The sequence below is a fragment of the Oncorhynchus clarkii genome, chromosome 4 (assembly GCF_045791955.1).
Source record: "Oncorhynchus clarkii lewisi isolate Uvic-CL-2024 chromosome 4, UVic_Ocla_1.0, whole genome shotgun sequence".
Taxonomy (NCBI): domain Eukaryota; kingdom Metazoa; phylum Chordata; class Actinopteri; order Salmoniformes; family Salmonidae; genus Oncorhynchus; species Oncorhynchus clarkii.
Window position 1 is genome coordinate 61524117 of NC_092150.1, and position 24412 is coordinate 61548528.

The 24412-nt window shown below is 41.8% G+C and overlaps 2 protein-coding genes across 2 annotated transcripts in view; one reads left to right on the forward strand and one right to left on the reverse strand.

Moving 5' to 3' along the window:
• Nucleotides 1–24412, reverse strand: part of LOC139407046 (5'-nucleotidase domain-containing protein 1-like) — a 52005-nt gene extending 27593 nt beyond the window's left edge. Inside the window, exons 1-6 of the mRNA XM_071150350.1 lie at nucleotides 24000–24412; nucleotides 23314–23405; nucleotides 22930–23001; nucleotides 22630–22739; nucleotides 22382–22461; nucleotides 22191–22272 (exon numbers count right to left, since the gene is read on the reverse strand). Coding sequence (XP_071006451.1) covers nucleotides 22191–22272; nucleotides 22382–22461; nucleotides 22630–22739; nucleotides 22930–23001; nucleotides 23314–23405; nucleotides 24000–24092 — 529 coding nt within the window. The 5' untranslated portion in view covers nucleotides 24093–24412. The remainder of the gene's footprint in view (nucleotides 1–22190; nucleotides 22273–22381; nucleotides 22462–22629; nucleotides 22740–22929; nucleotides 23002–23313; nucleotides 23406–23999) is intronic.
• On the forward strand, nucleotides 15782–22021 carry LOC139407045 (collagen alpha-1(X) chain-like). The gene is made up of 3 exons (XM_071150349.1): nucleotides 15782–15867; nucleotides 16366–16510; nucleotides 19534–22021. The coding sequence occupies exons 2-3, from the start codon at nucleotides 16381–16383 to the stop codon at nucleotides 21387–21389; spliced, it is 1986 nt and encodes a 661-aa protein (XP_071006450.1). The 5' UTR covers nucleotides 15782–15867; nucleotides 16366–16380; the 3' UTR covers nucleotides 21390–22021.

Genomic DNA, 24412 nt, shown 5'->3' on the forward strand with positions numbered 1-24412 from the left:
AAATAAATATATTTTAGTCCATTGTTGATATAGTCAGAACCTAAAATGTACTTTTTGGTTCACCTGTTAATGTGGCATATATATATATATATATATATATATATATATATATATATATATATATATATAAAATGCTACCAGCCACTCAGTATTTTTACCAGCCAAAATATACTTTTTTTAAAGCTAAAATTACACCAACAAAACACAAAAAATGTATTACTAGTAAGAAGTAATGTGGTATATATTGTTTATTAAAAAAAATACCAAAATTTCACAGATGAGACACAAATGTTCACCTGCCCTGTTAAGGGTTACCATGGTAAGGCAACTCAAGTCATATTTGTGCCTGTGAGATTGAGTCGGACTAGTAGCCGCGCTGTCGTCTCTTCCCTAAAAGTTGAAACTCAAACATTGAAAAACAACCTAGCTTGTGAAAAAACAAACATTTTTAAAAGCCAAGAAACAAAAGGACAAAGTCTCAGTTCAGTAGACTTTCCTTTCAAGTAAATTAGATCTGAATCTACCCACATGTGGACATTGGCGGGTGTTCATTTTTTCATTTTTTCAGTTTTGCATGTTAGCAATCAAGTTTTCAAGATATTTAACTTTCAAAATACAGAAATACAAACGGTATGATACTCCTCCCAGGTGGAAGCCACTGGTCACAAAACTGCTGAGTCAGGAAGAGGGAAAAAGGAGGCAAAAAGGACTGAAACAGAAAGTGAAAAGTCCCAACAAGCAGCAAGTCCAGCCAGGTTCTGTTTTAATGACAGAGGCTTATGGCACTTAAGGAGATGAATGATCCCCCCCCCCTGTCTAAAGGTACAATCTCCATAAACAATGTTTTCAGATCTGCCACTGGGCATGTCCCTAGCCCCAAAAGAGACAGTTATTTATAGGTAGTGGTAGAGACACCGTAAGTGGGATTCATGGGCAGGGCTATGACGTTCATTGAATTTAGGATGACGGTTATTGGCAAGTAATCACTGTAGCAAAAAAAAAACCTGCACATGTTCTCCTCTCCTCCATTCCTGACTGCATGTGCTGCAATATAAAGAGAATGGGTGTCTCCATTCAAGTCAATGGTGGCATAACGGGTGGACTGGCAGCCATTGCAAGTGTACCTATAGGAGCAAAGCAGGAAGTGAAATATATGCTCAAATATTTGCTGTGATCTGTTGATTCAACTGACATTACAAAAAAATACAGCGCATAGATGCGGTGAAGAGGTCAATCGAACTCGACCAAAACAATGGAATTGCCATGGAAACGTGTGGCGGCAAAGGCCATTGGGGAAATATCCAATCTCTTTATTGCCCCCCCCCACCAACAAAATTAGGCCACATTTAGGCTATTGTTTATATGTGTATGTCACACTGTTGAGGCAGAAAATTGGAGTATAATGCTTGTATGGATGTCAACACATGTTCATGTCATCGTCACCAATCAACTGCATTAAAGACAGACTACCACCACCGATTTCTGTATGCTAGCTATGCTGCCAGCTTATACGAATGGGAGTTAGCATTTAGAAGTCACTTCTTCTAAACCTGAAAAGGGACAACTTCTAAAAGTTATGCAGCGAAAACAGCCAAATATATCCTCATCAGACTTAAGTAACCACATTGGTGACCTGTTACAATACATCTACCGTGACAGATTTGACGGATATCCACTTTGGTAGATCAGATTTGCTGAATGTGCGGCCACCTGGTCAATGGAAAGGTCTGTGTTCCATCGATCCCTTTGCCGCGTCTATTGGATGATTTGAATGAACATTCTACATTGCCGTGGAAATGATTGCATTACAATACCAGGCAGCCATTGCGAGTGTACCCATGAGTTTACCAGTCAAACTGCCAGGGTTAGAAGTTCCAAGCCTGTTCTATTCATTTTATTTCTACGTGTGCTGCTGCTGCATTGTGGTCATTATCCATAACCGTCGGTTACACGGTTATACATTTATTGTGCCAGCCCTATTCATGCGATCCATCATACAGTATGATTTATGGCAACATCAAGGTGCTACCGTACAGTGCAACACAGTTAAACCCGAATTGCTAACAGGGATACTGAAAATAGTGCTGAATGACAACTGACATTTCACACCCCTAAAGAGGCCACCTAATGGTTGCATGTCAGTGAAACATTTGACTCTTGATGAATATAAACATGCTGAACTCATGTTTCTGATCAAATAAACTTGCCACCCTCCCACCCTCAAGAAACAAATCTGCCTAGATTTTAGAAGTATGGCTGCTTAAGTCTACAATGACTTTCTGGTCTATTTGGTTTTGCACAGTATGTACAGATGTAGGATCTTAATTTCATCCATCTTTTGTTGCCAAGAGATTTCCTGCACATGCGGATGAGCTTTGTGATTTACATAAATTCACTGAAAACCAACACTAACACACCGTTACATTAACAGCATTGCACTTTTCATGTAGCTTACTTTTGGCCAGCCCAGGGAAAGTAGCTGGTGCCTTGGCGACAGCAAATGGGGCTACTAATAAAATACCTAAGCCTAACCACTGATCAAGCAACATTACGGGCTAAACGTTCAAATGTGACAATATGGGTCAAATTAAGATCCTACACCTGCACTTCTGCTGTTATTGTTGCATGCAAAACAGAAGCTTGACTAATCTCACTAATCTAGCACAGATCAAAGAACAAACTAAACTGGGACATAATTTGGAGTGTCAGACATAACAGTGTACATTCCCACCCTTTGAAGAATGATGCCTTACCAGAAGTCGTATGAAAACAGACGTACATTTATTACGCAACACTGGTCACCATACTTGCACCCTACCCTACTTGCCATTATCAAACAAAAATATGAACTAAACCATACAATGGATTAAAATATTCAAGAACCAAAACCTGAAAGTCTTAACAATATGGAGTATTTATGTTAATTGGTCAAATAAGAAGCTGTGTCTCCCTAATGAAAATGGGAAATGCTGTTGACACAACTAGAGATACACACTCCTCAGAGACAAGCAGATGCAAATTGTGCCCTTCCTGTATATGGACACAACCCTGAAAAAAAGCTTCTACCTCATTTCAAAGACAACCTTAAAAAACATAAAAGCAGAAAATTGTGATAACTATGGCCATGCCACTGAAATAAACCAAGAGTTATGGATAGTGGATACAACACAGAGCACTCAGAGAGTACTGTAGCAGTCTGGCCACAATGACTGCTAGAAATAAAGACCAGAGAGAGCCTGGGATCTTCTACTATAGTACAATGCCTCAATGATTCACTCCTTTCATGTTTCTGCAAATAAGCATTGGCCAACTCATTTCACAGTTGTTATGGGTGCACTGTAAATGTAAACCTAGACAGGCAAATGACCTTTCTGCCCAGTTTTCCACTGTCGTATCGTTCGGAACATACAGTGTGTGACGACATGAATGACTTCATGGTACCAAGTTTAACATGTAGCTTTACAAAGCTGTAAAAACATGGATACCGTTTCTATGTCAACACGGGCTGCATGCACACACTCAATTCATGACAAGTAGGCTGCAAGATTAAACCATTGCACATGCGTGCTTAAAAAGATTACAACCAGAAGGTCACAGAAGAAAAAATGATTTTGCTCATTCAAATTTCACAAGTGTACCAAAATTTTCATTTGACAGTGCGCCAAAGTCTGGTGACCGTCCTGATCAAGAGCAGTCCCGACCAGATCAATTACTACTTTTAGCCCAGAGTCTGAATGGCTACAGATGGATGAAATATGGATGACCACCAAGCAAATCCACTTGAGGAACCCAAGTAGACAGTGATGACTTAATGCCGCACAGATGGCTTTAGATAAGCTGAGGTGAGAAAAATATACCCTTTGGTAAGCAAGTGTCCTTCCACTCAGTTGGGGCCCTTGTGTTAGACCAGGTAGTTACTCAGAAAATAAATACCATTTCAGGAGGTAAAGGTCGGTAAACGGCGTGGCTCACTCATCACGGCTGCGGTGGACTGTAGTGAGGGAAACTTTAATTAGATAGAATTAAGGCACATGCCATGTCTATGAAAAAATACATAGGAAAACACCTGCACACTGCTGTTCATGTTCCCAGGGGACTTTATTGTTAGAACGCGTCGACCCTTAGGTCTTCACCAGGGATCCGTGGAGACCTAAGGATCAAAACGTTGCCACAAAATCACCTGGGAACATGAACAGCAGTGTGCGCTGTTTCCCTTCTTATTTTTCAGGGATTCACCTAGAACTCCAGCATCTGCAAAAAAAGTACCTGGATGTGCGTAAGTTCCTCAGCTTTAGTATATGCCAAGCCATAAAGTTCATTTTTTCCCTACCCCGTTGACCAGAGCAGTTTGAATCTTGACAGATTGCACCTATGGACCATGGCTAAAGACTGTTGTGATATATAACATTCGTTTGGTTGAATAAGTATATTAAAAAAAAAAATCTAAAAAGGCTCACAGCTCAGAAATAGATGTCTCACAGCTCAGAAATACTTTGGAGCCGTTCTGCTCTGGTGTTTATTACATTTGAAGGGTGCTATACATTTTTGTTGTTGTAAAGGAACAGAGTACAGGGGCGGTTTCCCAGACACAGATTAAGCCTAAACCAGGTCTAAAACGATATGGATATTCTCTATTGAGAATGCTTTTTAGTCCTGCTGTAGGCTTAACCTGCGCCTGCGGAAACTGACCCAAGAAATAGGAACAACAAAGAATGGTCAAACTAAGGGTAGAAAAACAAGTTTGGCAAATCTATATATGGAACACACGGAGGGCAAAGGGTGGTCAAGGATGTGGCCTAGTTTGATATTTTCTGCCTTTAAATGCTACCCTTGACAAGCATTAGCTAACAAACTAGTTCTTATTTAGATCTGCAGGATTGCCAGGGCAACCAAGCACATTTCAGTGTTGCCTTACCCCAGTTTACTGGCACAATTAAAAACGTATATTCTCATGTGTGCTCCTCCCAGTCACTCCGTAAAACTCAGGCAAAGTGGTGGAGTAGGCTGCATGTGCTGGTGTCCCCAATGTGCAGTAAAATATAAGTATAGTTGTTCCAGTGGTTATGTTTATTTTTTGCCAGTAACACACATCTTTCCAGCTTTAATCCATTTTTAACAACATGTGGACTAGGCTAATACACTTTCCCTTGGTGACATACATGTACAGTTGTTTGGTGATCATTTTCATTCTCTCATTTAGCGTGACACTTCATTGTCGTCACCAGTATCTTGAAAAGCAAATGTAAGCTCACTGGTATTTACCAAATCAGCAAATCACAACCCTAAAGCAAAAAAGTCACTTTTTCCTTGCACCAAAATACTTCAAAATAAGCAGTCTTAGTACAACCATTTTTGCTGATGATGACTGGCTATATTTGATTAATTCTGGCTTAATTGCTGAAAACACCAAGAAGAATTGAGGGTTCCATTTATCACTTTGTTTTCCTTTGCTAAGCCAAAAATACTTCCACTGAGCGAACCTGACTTTCATGTCTTCATAGTGATTAAATCAGGGACATGCTTAACAAGCCTTCACCAGTGCTCATTAAAGTGCAGTTATAGAGCCCAATGCAGTTAAACCTGGCTCATATCTCACATGCTCCCTTCGCATCACCAACGATTGGTTTATGATTTGTGGAGGAACAACTTGAGCCTTTTCAAGTGGGGGAAGTGGACTTCACGAACTTCACCTCAAGTTGAGTGAAAGTTTCTAAACACTGCCACTTACTGTAGCTTATCTAAACAATCTGGGACTCCACGTCTTTGCCTTTGTCAGACTGCCACATCACTAGCAGTGCCTGGTGCTAGATGCCATTTGGGGAACTGCCCCGCGGACCCCAGAAAAGGCATGCGTGCAACACCCACACTGTTCAAATCACAGGCAAATGGATCTTATTTAGCCTAATAATGATGTGAGCAGAAGTCTGCCTCAGTAACAATGGTAGGCTATAGATTCATGGGTACTTGGTAATTGGCTACTCTTTAGTAGCTGACTAGAAATACATTTAAATGTACAAATCAGGACTATCGCCTTATTTTCCGATAAGGTGGTGCTGATGTAGGCTTAAGGAAGTTGGACAATTTACCTGTAACTACCATTTCCTGAAACCTAGAGTCATAAATTATATAAAAAATGGTTGCCAACACAGAAGTCTTGTTTTTGATCCTAAATTAAATTGAGGTGGTCTCAATGACAGTTTCACATTTTTCTGTATGTGAATAGTTTGATGAAAAAGTAAACTGTGTTCTTTTTCATTTTGTTTGGGGAGAAAATTTGGGATTATTCCATTGCTGGATGCAACGTACAGTTGAAGTCGGACGTTTACATACACTTAGTCATTAAAACTCGGTTTTCAACCACTCCACAAATTTCTAGTTAACAAACTATAGTTTTGGCAAGTCGGTTAGGACATCTACTTTGTGCATGACACAAGTAATTTTTCAAAAAATTGTTTACAGACAGATTATTTCACTTATAATTCACTGTATCACAATTCCAGTGGGTCAGAAGTTCACATACACTAAGTTGACTGCGCCTTTGAACAGCTTGGAAAAATCCTGAAAATTATGTCATGGCTTTAGAAGCTTCCGATAGGCTAATTGACATCATTTGAGTCAATTGGAGGTGTACCTGTGGATGCATTTCAAAAACCTACCTTCAAACTCAGTGCCTCTTTGCTTGGCATCATGGGAAAATCAAAAGAAATCAGCCAAGACCTCAAAAAACATTGTAGACCTCCGCAACTCTGATTCATCCTTGGGAGTAATTTCCAAACGCCTGAAGGTACCACGTTCACCTGTACAAACAGTAGTACGCAAGTATCAACACCATGGGACCATGCAGCCATTATACCTCTCAGGAAGGAGAAGTGTTCTGTCTCCTAGAGATGAACGTACTTTGGTGCGAGAAGTGCAAATCAATCCCAGAACAACAGCAAAGGACCTTGTGAAGATGCTGGAGGAAACAGGTACAAAAGTATCTATATCCACAGTAAAACGAGTCCTAAATCAACATAACCTAAAAGGCTGCTCAGCAAGGAAGAAGCCACTGCTCCAAAACTGCCATAAAAAAAGACAGACTAAGGTTTGCAACTGCACATGGGGACAAAGTTTGTGCTTTTTGGAGAAATGTCCTCTGGTCTGATGAAACAAAAATATAACTGTTTGACCATAATGACCATTGTTGTGTTTGGAGGAAAAAGTGGGATGCTTGCAAGCAGAAGAACACCATCCCAACTGTGAAGCACGGGGTGGCATCATGCATCATGTTGTGGGGGTGCTTTGCTGCAGGAGGGACTGGTGCACTTCACAAAATAGATGGCATCATGAGGGAGGAAAATTCAAGACATCAGTCAGAAAGTTAAAGAAGGTCGCAAATGGGTCTTCCAAATGGACAATGACCCCAAGCATACTTCCAAAGTCGTGGCAAAATGGCTTAAGGACAACAAAGTCAAGGTCTTGGAGTGGGCATCACAAAGCCCTGACCTCAATCCTATAGAACATTTGTGGGCAGAACTGAAAAAGCATGTGCGAGCAAGGGGGCCTACGAACCTGACTCAGTTACACCAGCTCTGTCAGGAGGAATGGGCCAAAAATCACCCAAATTATTGTGGGAAGCTTGTGGAAGGCTACCTGAAACGTTTGACCCAAGTTAAATCATTTAAAGCCAATGCTACCAAATACTAATTGAGTGTATGTAAACTTCTGACCCACTGGGAATGTGATGAAAGAAATATAAGCTGAAATAAATCACTCTCTACTATTATTCTGACATTTCACATTCTTAAAATAAAGTGGTGATCCTAACTGACCTAAAACAGGGAATTTTTACTAGGATTAAATGTCAGGAATTGTGAAAAACTGAGTTTAAATGTACTTGGCTAAGGTGTATGTAAACTTCCGACTTCAACTGTAATACTGTACTCTAGCTTACTGTAGGCTATTTGAAATATAAAACAACTAATGTAGGCCTATAATGAGCTTGTTTCAGATCTCCATCCCTGACCTAATCCACCCAGTTTGGTAGCCTAGTAGGGAGACCTTTCATTTAAACACATCTTGTTGTCATTGGTGAAATGACTATTATCAAATCCTTAGCAGCCTACTGTTGACATACAGCTATATCAAGAGTACAGATCAAGAACTGATTAATTGACATATACTGTTTAAGATTTAGTAGGACTAACATCACTTTCTGTGAAGGACGGTATTAGTTTAACAGCTCTCTAACATGTCTGTTTCTATCCACGCAGCGACGCGCACTGAACAAACGCACACCGCACGTTTCTTTGCTGTCAAAGCATGTCTGGGCAAGAAAGTGTTCTCGCTTAGTTGACTAAACGCTGTAGCTAACTACCTTTGTCATAATGATGCCTTAGCTAAGGAGCTAACTACAAAATAGTAGTGGTAATGTGCTTGACTAACACATAAAGTTTTGGAAAATGTATTTGGCAAACAGCTCGTTCTCCATTTTCCCTAAACTTTTTCCTCACACATCACTGGTATCAACCGACAAAGTGGAGAGCTGAGGGAGGGAGGAAAATAGTCCTCAGACTATGGAGAGCTGATTGGCTCAGTCGTCTGATTGGCTCAGATTCAACTTCAGACAGGTTGTTGCATATTTTCGGGTAGTTTTCCGGAACCTCAAATTGTGTGCATGGTACGCAAAATGCTTGCGTGCAGGTTGGCAGAGACAAAACGCCTTTCAAATAGGTTATATGTTATGATTTCTTTCCTGGTAGGAAAGTGCTTTGAAATCGAAGTTCAGTGTTGTACAGACCTATTTCATTCGTCTCCTGCGATAGCAGGAGGCCAAACACGTGGAGAAAATGGGAAAATGCTTGATTCTACACAAAGCCTAATTGGACACACGAAGCACCCATTTTGGGATGAGAGGAGAACCCAACACTATCTTTAAATGTTCTGTACTTTCTGCTCCATGCCAGAAAGTATGTGTAATTCTCCTCCCACGGTTTCTTTTCTCAAAACACACCTAAACAACAACACGTTTCAACAGGCTTTAATGTATGGATTTCGAAAGAGCTAAGCTGATGATAGTTACACGCATACAACACCTAGACCTATGCACTGAGGGTGCAAAACATTAGGAACACCTGCACTTTCCATGACATGGACTGTCCAGGTGAATACAGGTGAACGCTATGATCCCTTATTGATGTCACTTGTTATATTCAATCAGTGTAGGAGACAGGTTAAAGAAGGATTTTTAAGCCTTGAGACAATTGAGACATGGACAATGTGTGTGCCATTCAGAGGGTGAATGGGCTAGGCAAACAATTTAAGTGCCTTTGAATGAGGTATGGTAAAAGGGGCCAGGCGCACCAGTTTGAGTGTGTCAAGAACTGCATCGCTGCTGGGTGTTTCATGCTCAACAGTTTCCTGTGTGTATCAAGAATGGTCCACCACCCAAAGGACATCCAGTCAACTTGAAGAGCATTAGAGTCAACATGGGCCAGCATCTCTGTGGAACGCTTTCGACTTCTAGTAGAGTCCATGCCCCGACGAATTGAGGCTGTTCTGAGGGCAATATTAAGGTGTTCTTAATGTTTTGTATACTCAGTGTACATGGCCAACAACAATTGTATAAAATGAGGGAACACATATATTGGTGAACTACAAAGATCATTTACATTTTTCTAACACGAGTAGTAAAAATATAAGAGAAACTGTTATCCAGACAATTTAGTACCATCAAGAATAATTGGGTGAGCAGATATGGGATCCTTTTTTAGCCAGCCTAATGAGAGTAATTTTGATTTAAATAACATCAAAAGGAAAGTGAGCTTATCCCTTGGTACCATGGTATTCAAGAGAAAGTGTTATTCAGAAGTTCTTCCTCATTCATTGGCACTGAATTTCTGTTGAAAAAAAATAAGTAGCTAGCTTACCTCTTAAAACTCTACCAAACAATCTTACCACCGTACGGAGAGTGGTGTTCAGGGATTCTTCCCAACCCACACACCTAAAATAAAGATCGAACCAAGAAAAACAAAAACAGACCTTTGACAGAAACCCAGAAAGGGGATATCCACATGTTTTAGTGCTGCAGGCCACCAAGGATGATCGGCCGCAGCTTCAGAAGCACCATAAACAAATTGTGTGTGCAGACATTAGTGTAATGGCACGGTGTAAAACAGGTATGAGGATTGGCATTATATTCATGTAAGGTTGGTAGGCAACTTAAAAAGTGAACCTACTGCATCCGTGTGGGTTTTTCACACTTGAATACCAGTGGTGGTTTGGCATTCTGCAGTTCAGGTTTTCAACCATATCCTGGTCTAAAGACCAAAGTGAAAACGCAGCATACTAAGATAGCCCTAAAATATAGCTATGGGTTGTTTACCAACATTCAAAGGCTTGGATTTTCCATAGTGCTTGAGAAAGGCTTATTCTTTGTTTTTCATCCGACCATGATTATTTTGAGAGCTTCGTAATTTGCTAAAACACAGGAGCTCCTTCCAGTGAAGCAAAAACAAAAACGCACCATGGCTGGTCATGTTGGTAGGTGTCAGACGCCAAAGCTATCTCCAACACCACCTCCAGACAGTCGAGCCAGCCCGGCCAAGCCCAGGCAGAGCCCTCTAAAGCCCCCAGGCAAGCCCCCAGGCTCAAGGGCTGGACTTTGGGGCTGGGTTGGACATGCCAAACTAGACAGGAGCTATCTGATTCAACAACACAGAAGTGCATGGGAAGCAGAGTGAGGGATAATGGAAAAAACATGGAAAACATCCCATAGTCTTTCAAAGGACTGTAAGATTATATGCTTTTGGTGAATATAACCACATAGGCATATAACCATATAAGCAGACTCCCCATGCTTTATAGTGACCATTAATCAAAGGTTTAAACGTAATGTAAATTAGACATGCAGTCAGTGCACACATAGCAGCCTTGGCCTCTTCAGGAACTCAAGCCAACCAAATAGGATATACCAGCTTTCCCCAGTTACTCATTTTAATGGCATGTCACATCTCACTATAAGACGACTATAATAATCCTAGAAAAACAGCTAACTCTGATAAGCTGGCAATATACATCCACCTAAACTACATGCACCTTACATAATACAACCTTTGGCTTAGTTCAGAGTCAAACAAAGATATATATTCGGCAGATTTCAATCCAGGAGGCAGACTTTCAGATCCATAGTAGAAAATATTCTGCAAATTACAAAAATCTGTCAGACTCAAGAATGTTGCCCTTTGGACAACATGTTCAATCTTACTTTGTTGGAGTTAAAACGCATTTAGAAGAAGATTGAGCGACAGTGGCGGTGTCTCAACACCAGACAAAAGCCATGGGATTGGCTCAAGCATCCATGTGAGCCGTTTGTTCCACTTAAAGGGCTCTGGAGGGTGTGGAAGGCATAGTTAGACTTAAAGGCACTAGTCATTAAGGCTCTGCGTCTTTGTTGCGTCCTGCCTCAATGAACATAATTGACTTCTAACAATCCCCTCCCATTACCTGGTCCTCAAGGAGAGCCTAAAATTGGAACCAAATCTGATTTGAAACATTCTCAGGCTTCAGCGTGAAAAAAATTAAACATTGGCCTAAATTCCCCTCTTTCTCTGATTACCAGCTTTTCAGTAATTTCTCAAATTAAATACTTTCATCTTGAAATGACAAAAAAAAAAGTTGGGAGGGATGCATTTTGGGTTCCTATTCTGAAACAACCTCAGACTCCTCAGGTTGTTCGGTTCTGCTTCCGACCGTGATTTCGAGACGTTTGTCTTTCGGGTCTCTGTAATTGCACCCACACTAAGCCTGGAGGGCCAACATCAACCCTTCCATTCATAAAGCTGCAACTGCCTCTTAGTGGCATATTGGGTTTATTAAAATGTTAAATCTGTATCCCAGCCACTTCCCAGCTAAAACATGCCATCTTTAGATTCCCACTTTCCATTCTTCTGACTAGCTTAGTCATATCATCAACCTGCAATTATTTCCTCCGTTCTCTCAGGCAGCGTGGCATTCTCAAATCACCGGGAACAAACAGAGGAGAGAGATTCATAAGAGACTAAACGTATCTGTCTCACCCAGACTGCGTCTTCCCCAGCACTCTAAAACTGAACTTGGGCAGCAAAGACAAGCACAGGGAAAATGTATGATGATTTTTTGAGACAATTGCGAGGGAAATTATGATGGCAAAATCATACATTTCATAAATCTAAACACAAAATGCTATAAATCATTGGGGTTTTTTTCTGAACTGCCCATTATAAGAATTAAAATGCCTTAATTGTATTTGCAGTCCCAGCCACCAGTCTACCAACTTCACCCATGAGAATAAATAGACTACGAAAAGCAGTAGGTATTTTGCACACCAGACATTAAAAAAAACATGATAAATGCAAAAGACCATTTCAAACAGATAGAAAAAGATTCGGCTATCAATTAGCCTAGATTTAAGACATCGGCCTTGTGCTTATTCATCAGAAACAAATTATAGCAGAGTGCAGATTTGATCTACAGCATGCCTGTATCCCATACTAAGATAACGGGGTAAACGGTTGGCACCATTGTCTACGTTGTGTGAGAATCCCAGTCATTATCATAGCAATTAAAAGGAATGAAAGTGAATTAGTCGCGTCTGGAGAGAGAAGCTGCATATTCTTCTACAGTTTCAACCGCAGCGCTCTCTCCAGAGCCTTTCATTGACTCAGAATGCCACCCCATCATAAAGTGGTTCAGGTGTGCTGTAATAATAATAATAATACATGTATTTGATATAGTGCTTTCATACAGAATCTCAGTCAATTGAAAAAAAAAAGAAAATGAACAAAAAAAAATTCAGGGTGCTGGCAGTTCATCGGAGATGGTCTTCCACAGCTAGATGACGATGCAGTTCAGTAAAGGAGTAACTGGCTTGAGTGGAAATTAGGTTGATGGTAAAGCCAGGGAGGGAGAACATCAGTCAGACAGGCATAGAACTTTTCACCAGGCACCGCTTTCTCCGAAGTTCACGGCTACTCCTCCTCTGTAGGTAGGCAGCACGGAGCATCCACCAACCGAAAGTGTAGCACGCACCTGGGTGATGCTTCGGCAGCTAAAAGCGCCTGAGAGACCCCCACACCTCGGCAGTAAATCAGTAACAGTGGCAACGAGGCAATGTATATGATGTGATCGATGCTTATTGTAAAAAGGCCAATGTTTATGCATTTTGTTACAGGCCACAGGGTCACAATGCAAAACTGATGACAAGTACAATAGAGGAATCTTGAAGGTGTTTCACTTCTATCCCCGTGCAGAAAAACGATCTGTAAGACCTGGTACTCCTCCTTTCAAACTCCACAAGTCTATTCATGTGCCTCTAGTCTAGGCATTAACTTACGTTAAAATGACACAGTATGCTTTTAGATAGGGAGGAATGAATCCTGACACACCAACAAAAAAAAAATCATGGACCCAAATAAAAAACGAACACGTTGCCACTGTGTGGTCTACACGGCTTTCATGGTGAAAGTGTGATGGAGGGACTGGAGCCTGCAAAGTTTTTAAGTGTTGACTCCACCTCCTGCAACTCTGTCATTTAAACTAAAGGGGTTTACCAAGGATGCCCAGTGGCTTGATTGACTTTCTTCTGCAGGCTGTAAAACTAAGAGTTGGAAATATGTCGGAGAAAAAAAACGCAGACACTATTTCGGGTTTTTCTAAACCTAAAACATCCTCGAGCCCATTTCAGTCTACTACAGTAAAACTTGACCTGGCAAGGATTAACAGGTGCAAAACAGCTCAAAGACAAAGATAAATACTGCAGATTAGGAGATAGACACACAACATATACAAAAGGAGCAATTTGAGGCACAGCTTCTGTATACAAAATCGAAGGCTATCTTGACATTGTGTGTAATAACAACGTCATTATTTGGGGAGTAGGCATTTCCTGCTAGCACATGGTGACATCACAAAACACAGTTGCTAGACTCCAAAAGGTAGGTACTGCCCGTAAGAATAGATACAGTGCCTAGTGAAAGTCAACACACCCCTTGCGCAATTCTCACATTTTGTCGCCTTAAAATGTCATCTAAAAAAAGAGAGTACATTTCGATTTTTTCCCTACAAATCTGCACAACCTGCTACACATTTTCAAAATAAAAGAAAAAGTATAAAAATGTAAAAAATAAACGTAATGATAGCGTATGTCTTCAAACCCCAGAGATGGAAGCACCTTTGGCAGTGATTACAGCTGTGAATTATTTGGAATAACTCTGCACAACTCTTGCGGCAACATATCCATTGTTTTTGTCAAAATTGCTCAAGCTCTGTAAATTTGGTTAGGAAATGATTGATGGACAAGCAACATCAAAAACTTGTCTCAATTTCAAACAGATTTAAGTCAGGACTGGGACTAGACCCCTTAGAAACAATCATCAACATCTCTTGGAAAGCCATTCTGGTGTGTATTTGGCATTAACATTTGTGTAATAGTCCCACTGAAAAATACAATTCTATCCCAGGGTTAGGTATCCAGAAGACTGAGACAGGGTCTCTAACTTTTTACCTGGGTGTTGATCATTTATTTATTTGGATTCTGACAAACTCTCCAGTCCCTGCCTGTGTCATGCATGCCCATAACATGATGTTGCCGCCACAATACTTGAAAATACAAGACATCTGCATTTTTTATTACATTTTTTATGTTATTGTGAAAATGTTCCATACTTTTTCTTTCATTTTGAAAATGTGGAGCAGGTTGTGTAGATACATGTTTTTATTCCTATTAAGATTTCATTTTAAAGGCAGAAAAATTTGACAAATGTGCAGGGTAGACTTTCACAAAATAATTTAGAGGTGACAATGGACATTTGAGAACCAGACCGCCAGAGGTCTGAGGACAGAAACTAAACTCTGCCCTCTGGTGTACCCATCTTGCACTGTGGCTCAGTGGAGGCACAGTACTGCTATATGCACTCTACACCACACACAGTTTAAACAATTTAACTCTCCAGTAAATAAATGTCTATGAATGTAAGTAATGTTTACCAGAGTTCATTAAGCTGACATAGTGTATTGATTTTGCTACCACAATCTAACATTAAAATCCTGTTAAGAAAGCAACACATTTGTTTGCGTGTACAAGGCTGAAACTTCACTGTTGCCTGGAAGTTCCCTGCATAAGGACTCAATGGTCTGGGCCATCCAGTTATTTACTGTAACAGACAGGGACTCCATGGGATGACAGGAGGAAAAAGCTCAAGTACAGACCGTCTTTAATTTTCCAGGGCAAAAATGCTCACTCTGTCAATAAAATTATTTTGGAGACCTTGAATGTACTAAAGCCATTCCCCAGCACCTGTATTTGAGCAGACGGAAATATGCAGAACTGGGTAGAAGAGGGGAACACTTATGTTGTTTTTCTAATTCATCTATAAAAAAAACAGCAATTAAGATGTCAAAGACATCAAAGAATCAAAGTGAATACCCATATAGCTTTGTGCATTATTACGACTTGAACATACGACCACATATACCCACAAATGCCAAAGAGTTCAGAAACAAAAAGATAAAAACGTATCTTTAACTGAATGAAATCTAGTTCAGTCCTGCTCCATTGAGGATGGATGGATGAGGGAGGAGCTGTGGGGTTTTGAAATGCTATGAGAGGACTATCATCCTGAAGTGACATGCCTTCTCTCTCGGAGGATATGGCACCCCTCATTAAAGCTGACATCACAACGGGGTGGGGCTTTTATACTAGGTAGATTCTGGGTGATGCTGGAGACAGATTTGGTATAAATACCCCATACCCAGTGGCCTGGGTAGCAGCAGCCAGACTAAGGACTATACAGTACCGTGCCAGGACAGTAGCCACCCGACCCTCACTGATCTTTTGGAGCCTGCCTGCTGGTAAGTGTATCCTGCCCGCTCTCTCTAGTCTGCTCTCTCTGTGTATGTGAGTGTGGCTCTCTGTGCCTGGTGCTGTGAGGTGTAGAGTGCATTGGGCCATTGGGGAGGCAGTTGGGGTCTTGGGGGCATGGTTGAGGATCAGGTTGGGGCAGTAGGTACTGGTGGCATCTGGCCTCAAGTCGTCCTCATAGCAAGTGTCTTATCTATCTATCATTGTGATGAGATGATTCACTTGGCGAGGGAAGGGATGACCCATACATGGGAGTCTGAATCTGACCTGAAGTCTGACTAAAGATTTGGGGCCTGCAACGTTCCCTCCTGTGCTAGTTTCTTGTCATTCTGACACAGAAATGTTAGTTTGTTGTTGCAGGCCCTGCTGTAGTGACAATAGAACTGCAAAGCTACTGTATGAGAAATACAGGAGACGCCAGTGTAGTGTCTCTGTATGTTGAAGACCGTTCACATTTCAACATTCTGTTCTACATTTCTTTCTTGCAGGTTTAGCTTCACAGGATGGACCTCAGAGTGACAAGCGTTCTCCTCCTCCTGGTGGCCTTGGCCGTGGCAACACCAGAGAGATACTACCATGTACAGAAAGTAGCCAAGCAGCAGCAGCATTATCCTACCAAGAGCCATGTCCAAAGTAAGTCTCAACGTATTCATGTCTATTTGCACGCTAATGTTCCGAAGATAATTCTGTATCAGCTTTAAGGTACATTCTCTTGGTGAAAGGTTTATGGAAGGTTAAATTCATTACAATTCTAGACTGTACTGGAGGTTTGTCATTAGGGCCAGGAGGTTTTCTTGGCCACCTAATAGCCGTCAGTGCCAAAAGGAAAATACTGGGTGCAAGTACACCCCAAATGTCAAACTGGAAGATACTTGGCTGTTTTGAATTCCATATAAGCTTTAACAAATGTAATTAAGCACAGCATGGTAAAAAAATATATATATATATATATATATATATATATAAACATAGACAAATAAACATATCAAAATAAAAAAGTTAAATCAATGTAAAACAGCAAAATATGCAGCATAATTTTTCATTTAAAAAAACTTTCGTTTACAGTGGAAGTTAATTGCTACCAAAACACTCACAGATGTAGAGTATTACATCTCGACATACTTACCTTATGAAACAGGATTGATAGTACATTATCCTTTACAGGGGAACAAGTCAATTAAACAGACTTATTGATGCATTCTGAGGCAATGTCTCAGTCCAAATTGTTGAGGGTTTTCACCTGCCCATAGATGTCGTGACAAATTGGAAACCGTGGACCAATGCATCCTTCCACAGCTCCCAAGAGAGGACACAGTCATTCATCAACAGAAAGTGGATAATAAAAATATGATTACAGTAGTTAAGATAATAACCATTCTCCTGCAACAACGCTGACAGTCAGATCACAGAGGTTCTGTAGCAGTGAGAGCCAGGGGCAATTATCGCTTCTGTACGCCTCATAAAAAGAGCACCCAACGCACCAGTTAAATGTCGCTAGCTTCCACAGATTCCATGTCACTCTTGACAAATATTGAAATATCTTAACAAGATATCCTACTATCCTCTCTTCAGGAGAAAGCTCAGAAGACAGCGGGGGGAAAAGTATAGAGAGTAAGAGAGCGGGGCTTGACAAAACGGCAGAGATGGGACCATTCGGTCAAGAATACGGTCCGGAGACGAGGGTTGTCGCTCAACCAGACTACGTCACTCAGTAGCTTTGCTTAAGATGTTTCAATGTATTTTTTAAATGTATTATTATGGCCGGTGTCCTCTGACAGAAATACAAAACTTTCCCACACGTCAACAATGCAAACAGATGTTACCACGTTGCACTGGGCACACCCAAACAAACTGCTTTGTAGTGCTTAAATTGTCCCAGACACGTCTCAAAACAAATGCCCTACAGTAGAGTAGACACAAATGCAAATCATCTTAAATGCTGTAAGACTTTAAAAAGTGCCATCCTCAGGATGTATAATATGAGAGCCATGGCATGGCCTATATATAGAACAGTATGGTTTGAGGCTGGCAATAGACATAGGATCTAGGCCTAACTAGACAAGTCAAGGTTGAACAGCTGGCTATGCCACAGTGTTGTCACCTTCCAGTTTCTGAGGTTTGACTTGGCTGCCAAACTGTCCAGTTTTGGCACTTTCTGTTTTTCCTCAGGTTTCAAACCTACTCCTCAGTGGCTTTCAAATTACAGCCCTGTCTGGCCATTTTGTTCTCAAAGTGCTATTCCAAAACAGGAAAAGGCAAACACTTTATGTGCTTTTCTACAAATCATCAGTCAATTAAACTTCAGTCACTTTAGCTAAATGTTTCCTACTGACTTCTGTAGTAGTACCTTACACCATGGCACTACTATACCACACATTACTTGAGCAGCAACAACCTTGCCAGTAAATTATAAAATCACTTTTAATAATACAATTAATACATGAATTGATAAAAACTGTTAATAACTGCTAGTGCCTTGAAGTTTTATATCTAAAAGGAAACTCCGTTTCAAAGGTCCCTTTACCAGCGTCAGTCAAAAGGGGGCAGGGTCATCAACTCGGTGATGCAGCCAAGCTACAGCATAAGGCAAATACTGACCACTATGGACTGAATTCTGATATCTGAACAGTGGTAAAATGCCACAGACTTAACACAAATAGCTCAAGCGAACACATTAATGGTTATACAAAATGTTAGGCATAATATGCAACAAGCAACACGGCTTCGGGAAAGTTATTGATATAGGCAGAGGTGTGGAGGTATTGTGGGCTAACCGCTCAAAGACACAGGGATAAAAGTATCCCTTCAGAATTTCACGACCTAGGCCAGAGTTCAAGGCGATGCACATACGTCAACTGGAGGACCACTAACCATAATCACGCACTACAGACAACTTGTGAAATTAAAGGGTTCAACATAGCGTGGGCAAATGAAACTAAAATAACTGGCTACAGTAGTCTAATGTGGTCTCAATATGCTGAGAACTGTACAAGGACCCCAGTGTTTATATGAACATATTCACAGACCACTGGTGCTGTCAAAATGACCCTGGGAAAAGCAGTCAGTGCCCGCAAACTCCCTCCATAATCACAGAGCCTACATCCCCTCGGTTGTTTAAATCTCATTGTGGTGTTTTAGAGTGGAATACCAAAGCAGAGGTAACTCAAGGAACCAATTGACAAGCCGAGTTGTCCCCCCCAACCCCCCCTCCCCCGATGCTATATGTTTGCAACAGGACTCAATAGGACACAACAACCATGACTGGATCAATAGGTGTAACAACTGGTGCATGGCAGAGTTGTTCATCCACACTCATACAAATAGGGTGGAGATATCAGAGTCATCAGCTTTTCAAAACATCTAAGATCCATTTGGGGCATCACCGAGAAAACGTCAATATATCTTTCCATTCAAATTCAAAATGAAATAGACAAATGTTTCAGATGCACCCCGAATGAAAACAGGACTACATGATTACTCTGTTAACAGATAACGAACTGGATAAATTAATCTTGACTGAAACCTAATGATCTACTCTGGAAAAACTGACAAACTTAATGAAATGAAAAAAAGATATCCTAAAATCTAAACCATTTATACAGTTAACTGTAGTTGTTACCTGCATCTTAGGTAATTACGCTTATCCATTTCCACAGCTGTTTCAGGTGAGCCAGGTATTCCCGGATCCCCTGGTGAGCCAGGACCTATGGGCCCCCCTGGGCCTCCCGGCAATAACGGCGTCGGACATCCTGGACAACAGGGCCCACCCGGGGCCCCCGGACCCGCTGGCTACTCCGCAGCTGGCAAGCCTGGCAATCCAGGTGGTCCTGGGAAACCAGGTAGTAATGGAATGCCCGGTGAGAAGGGCCATACTGGTGCACCTGGAGCCATGGGTCCAAGAGGATCACCCGGTTCCGCTGGAAGCCCAGGACCTGCTGGATACTCTTCTGCTGGCAAACCTGGCCCACACGGTCTGCCCGGAGGCATGGGGCCAAGGGGTGAGAGTGGACTTAAAGGGCATCCAGGTATCCCTGGTCTGCAAGGACAAAAGGGAGAGAGGGGAGTTGGTATTCCTGGGGCACCAGGTGCAAACGGCCAAGTGGGCCCAATGGGACCCTCTGGTATGCCAGGGCAACCCGGAGTTGGTAAGTCTGGTGCCACTGGATACCCTGGGGAGCCTGGGAAGTCAGGTACTCCAGGTAGGGATGGAGCTCCAGGAGCTATGGGTCAGCCAGGGCCAAAGGGCCACAATGGAAACCCTGGGGTAGGAGCGCCAGGAAAATCAGGTGAGAATGGCAGTCCAGGTATGCCTGGGAATATGGGACCTAAAGGTCCCCAGGGACATGCCGGACAACCAGGTGCACCTGGCATACCAGGAGTTGGTAAACCAGGAGCTAATGGCATGCCAGGTGACAGAGGATCTCCTGGTACATCAGGAACCACCGGTCAGAAAGGAGAGCCAGGGCCAACAGGTTACACTGGGGCAACAGGTGCTACTGGCCTTATGGGTCCAGCTGGGCCACAGGGTGCTAGAGGATTCCAGGGAGAACCAGGTGTGCAGGGATCTAAAGGAGATGTCGGCATGCTGGGAGCTCCAGGGGCAAAGGGAACCAAGGGGGATCAGGGACATCAGGGTTACGCAGGGAAGGCAGGTATCCCCGGGGCAGCAGGTCCTCCTGGTGCAACCGGTGCTACAGGACATCAGGGTAACAAGGGAGCTCAGGGCCATGCTGGCTCTCCTGGTCAGCCAGGTTCAAATGGGCTTGCAGGATCAAAGGGACACCCAGGCACACCTGGCGGCCCAGGGAAACCAGGCGAGAGCGGCATCCCAGGAACAAGAGGACCAGTGGGGCCTTCAGGTCCAGCAGGTCAAGCAGGTCTTAGGGGTCACGCAGGTCTTCCCGGCGCACCCGGCCCAGCTGGCCAGATGGCCAAGGGAATGTCTGGTCCTATGGGTCCACCTGGAGCTCCTGGTTCCAGAGGTAACGATGGTAACCCAGGTGCTATGGGACCTCCTGGCCCACCTGGTCCCCCTGGTGAGATGGTCTACCATCACGAGAAGAGCATGCCCATCAAGTCCCATGAGATAATGATGCCTCATGAGATGATGAAGGCCCCTATGTCCGCCTTCAGCGCGGTTCTGACGGTGGCCTACCCATCAGCGGGTTCACCCGTTCCATTCAACCAGATTATTTACAATGGGGAGCAGCACTATGACCCCCAGACTGGCATCTTCTCCTGCCAGGTACCAGGTCTCTACTACTTCTCCTACCATATGCATGTTAACGGTGCTAATGCATTGGTGGCACTGTACAAAAATGGTGAGCCAATCATGTTCTCATACGATGAGTACAACAAGGGCTTCTTGGATCAGTTGTCTGGCAGCACTGTACTTATGCTGAATGCCCATGACCAAGTCTACATTCAGGTCCCTGATGAGGAGACCAATGGTGTCTTCGCTGCCGACAATGTTCACTGCTCTTTCTCTGGGTTCCTGATTGCCTCAACGTGATACAATCACTAATAACAGCTTAAAAGAAACTACCTAAAGAAATAGTTCAGTTTGTAACTTCCATCGAGATTGGGTTGTCATTGTAGAATAAAAGATTGACGTAATATTCTACAAGTTCATTTGTCATTGAAAAGGCTGAAAAGGCAAGAGCAGCAATTCTCTCAAGTATTCTTTTAAGAAGGGCTTTCGGTTCATGGAGGCATTTAAATTAAATGAGAAGAAGAATATAATTTAGGAATTCAATTGTTTGTCATCACTATTCCCTTTCCCAGTATATGCACAAGTATTCAGCAAACAATGATCAAGGAATACAAACCAGTCTAAAATAATTCACAAAATGGTGCTCTTTGACTGCCTGTAACATTTACAGCAGATTTTTGTTGTTGTTTTCAAAGTCTTTAATAAATATCTTGTAATACACATGCAAAGGAAATCATGCTTGTTTTTTTAAGGCAATGTTGTAAGTCAGATCGCAACACCTTTAACAAACCGGCCGTGTGATATTGCAACACACAAGATGAAAAACGGTCACAAAAAAAGTATTATGTCAAAAACAACTCTATGCCTGAGGATGCATTATGCTATGTTCAACTTATTGATCAAAGTAAAAGAATAAAGTCTCATTTCTGAAACTGACGCCGTTGTCTTTTTTTTTTGTGTCAGTCTACAGTACGAAACTGAAAACCTTGTTTTGAGTTGGACTATTTCAGCCCACTGATATGGTGAAATAGTGATTTCTGATATGGTCCTCTGTTTCAACAACTGAAAGTGATTTGATTATTGCATAAGTAATAAGCATACCTTTGAATGCAGATGTGTTGTAATTGTGGTCGATGGCAGCAACAATGTCTTTCCAGAAGTCTGAATTCACCTCGTTCCCACGCTGTTGACAAAAACAAAATCATGTTCTTGCAAGGAGATACAATTTGGAGAAGAAAAAAATGTGTAAACATATTCATTATCTACTCACTTAAAAACATTTACATTTTTACCTTACGCAACATATCCACAACCCTTCCACAGAGAAGAGCCCCGGGAAGATCAAAATAGTTGTCATAAAAGTAGTACTTTGCTGCAGAGAATAAAACAGAACATATTTATTGCAAGAAACAATCCAATCAATAATCACTCTTTTATATTTTACATATATATAAAAAAAATGAAACTGCATTGCAAAAATAAAGCAAAAACTGCTTTCACAATTTGGATGGGACACAGAGATTCAAGATTACAGACTTACTCGATTTCGTAAATGAGGTATTAAGGCTATCAAAGTTCTTCCATTCCCTTTTTGAACCATAATGTTTAATGATCTCTTCTGTGCTGAGGTTATTGGTCCCATGGGTTGCTCTGATGAAAACAGGTTTAAAAATCAGGGGTTTTAATTCATTTGCGGTGTAAAGAGGAGTAACAAAAAGGCATGCCCAAATATTGTACATTGATACAAACACTTAAAAACAGGCCTTTCCCCCCCTATCAATATAAAAAGGAACCCAATATCAGAGCGTGTAGTTAACTGTATAATTTACTGTTACCCTACCGTAAAACGGTTCCATCTTCAGCCAACTTAACCAAGTTTCCATCCTCAAGGTCTACCACTAAGCCTTTGAAACTGGACATACAGAACACACATTTCATAGTGGTCACTGGCAAAGAACAAGCGTGTTGATCAATGTCCTATGCTAAGCAATAACAATAAGAATCTGTAAGCGATATTCCCCAGAGCACCATGCATTCATCCAATGCCTTTCATTTTTTTTAAGTGCCCTTTATCTAACCTGAAAATGGGGTAGTCATTCACAGTAGTGGAATGATGCATGCAGGTAGTCTGAATCTACAATGGCACACCACAGTCATGAATGATTACAGCCTATTGAACAATGTGTTTTCTGCAGTCATTCTGCTGCTGCTGCTTGTGACTCACCAGAAATCCCAGGAAGCAGGGGTCAATATAAGAAGGTCCTTGTCATAGTCTTTATGCTCTACCAGATACCTGGTAAAGCTCTCATAGATCAGCTGCAAAGAAGCACAAATATATAGGGTCTCACTTGCATTCTATTCTATCCACAGGTGGGGTGAACATTCAGTGACACTAAACCTTTATGTTTGTACAATACATAAACACCGTGCTGGAAAGACAACTACCGTGATGGAGCTGGCATACTGCTGGCAGTCAGATGTCACACAGACTCAGCTGTGACTCTGGCTGGACTGCTGGCTAATTTGTTGTTGCATATAGCTTATAAATCAAATGTACGCATGCTATAAACACATAATATACAGTGTTGTTAGGTAGGTAGCTAGACGTTGCATTGTAACAATGTTTTGGGCGGGCGCATGCATCGCAACTGCAATGTTTACCATATTAACACCATGTAGCTAGGATGTATGTATTCTATTCCATTCGTTCCATCATACATTGTGAGTATTAGCTATTGATCAAAAACAGCGAGCCATGAACGACTAACTTAACACTGCCAGCTGGAAAGGATGGTTTATGTTGAATGCAAGCGTTAGTATACTTAGTAGCTAGCCAGCCGGCTAGCTATTGTTACAGTATCATATTGTCAGAAATCACAAGGACAGCCCGTGAGCTATAAATAAACTCACCCTAGAGGTCTCCTTCAAATGGTACCGACAGAGAGTGTGGTCCAAATCAAAACCAATTACATCACAATCTGAAAGGGAAAAATATTCGCTCATTTTAACGAGGGCCCTAGAAACAATCGAAACCAAGGATATTGTACTGTTGGCTACACACGCCTGCACACTGTATCTGTCAATGTCGAATCTGTACCCTCCAATATATTTGTTCCTACGGCAACACGTGGGTTGCTGTTACAAGGGGATGCTTTACAGAATGTCTCCAATAACCAGGCACTGTCGTACACATTTAGTAAATCAAGGTCTACGAATTGTTCATTCATTGTTTGACATTCCGCATCACCCGCAATAGTGATATAAGGTGGAGGTGCGCAGAACGTGCACAAAAGGTTTGTGCCCGAAGCTTCCGGTCAGGGTGT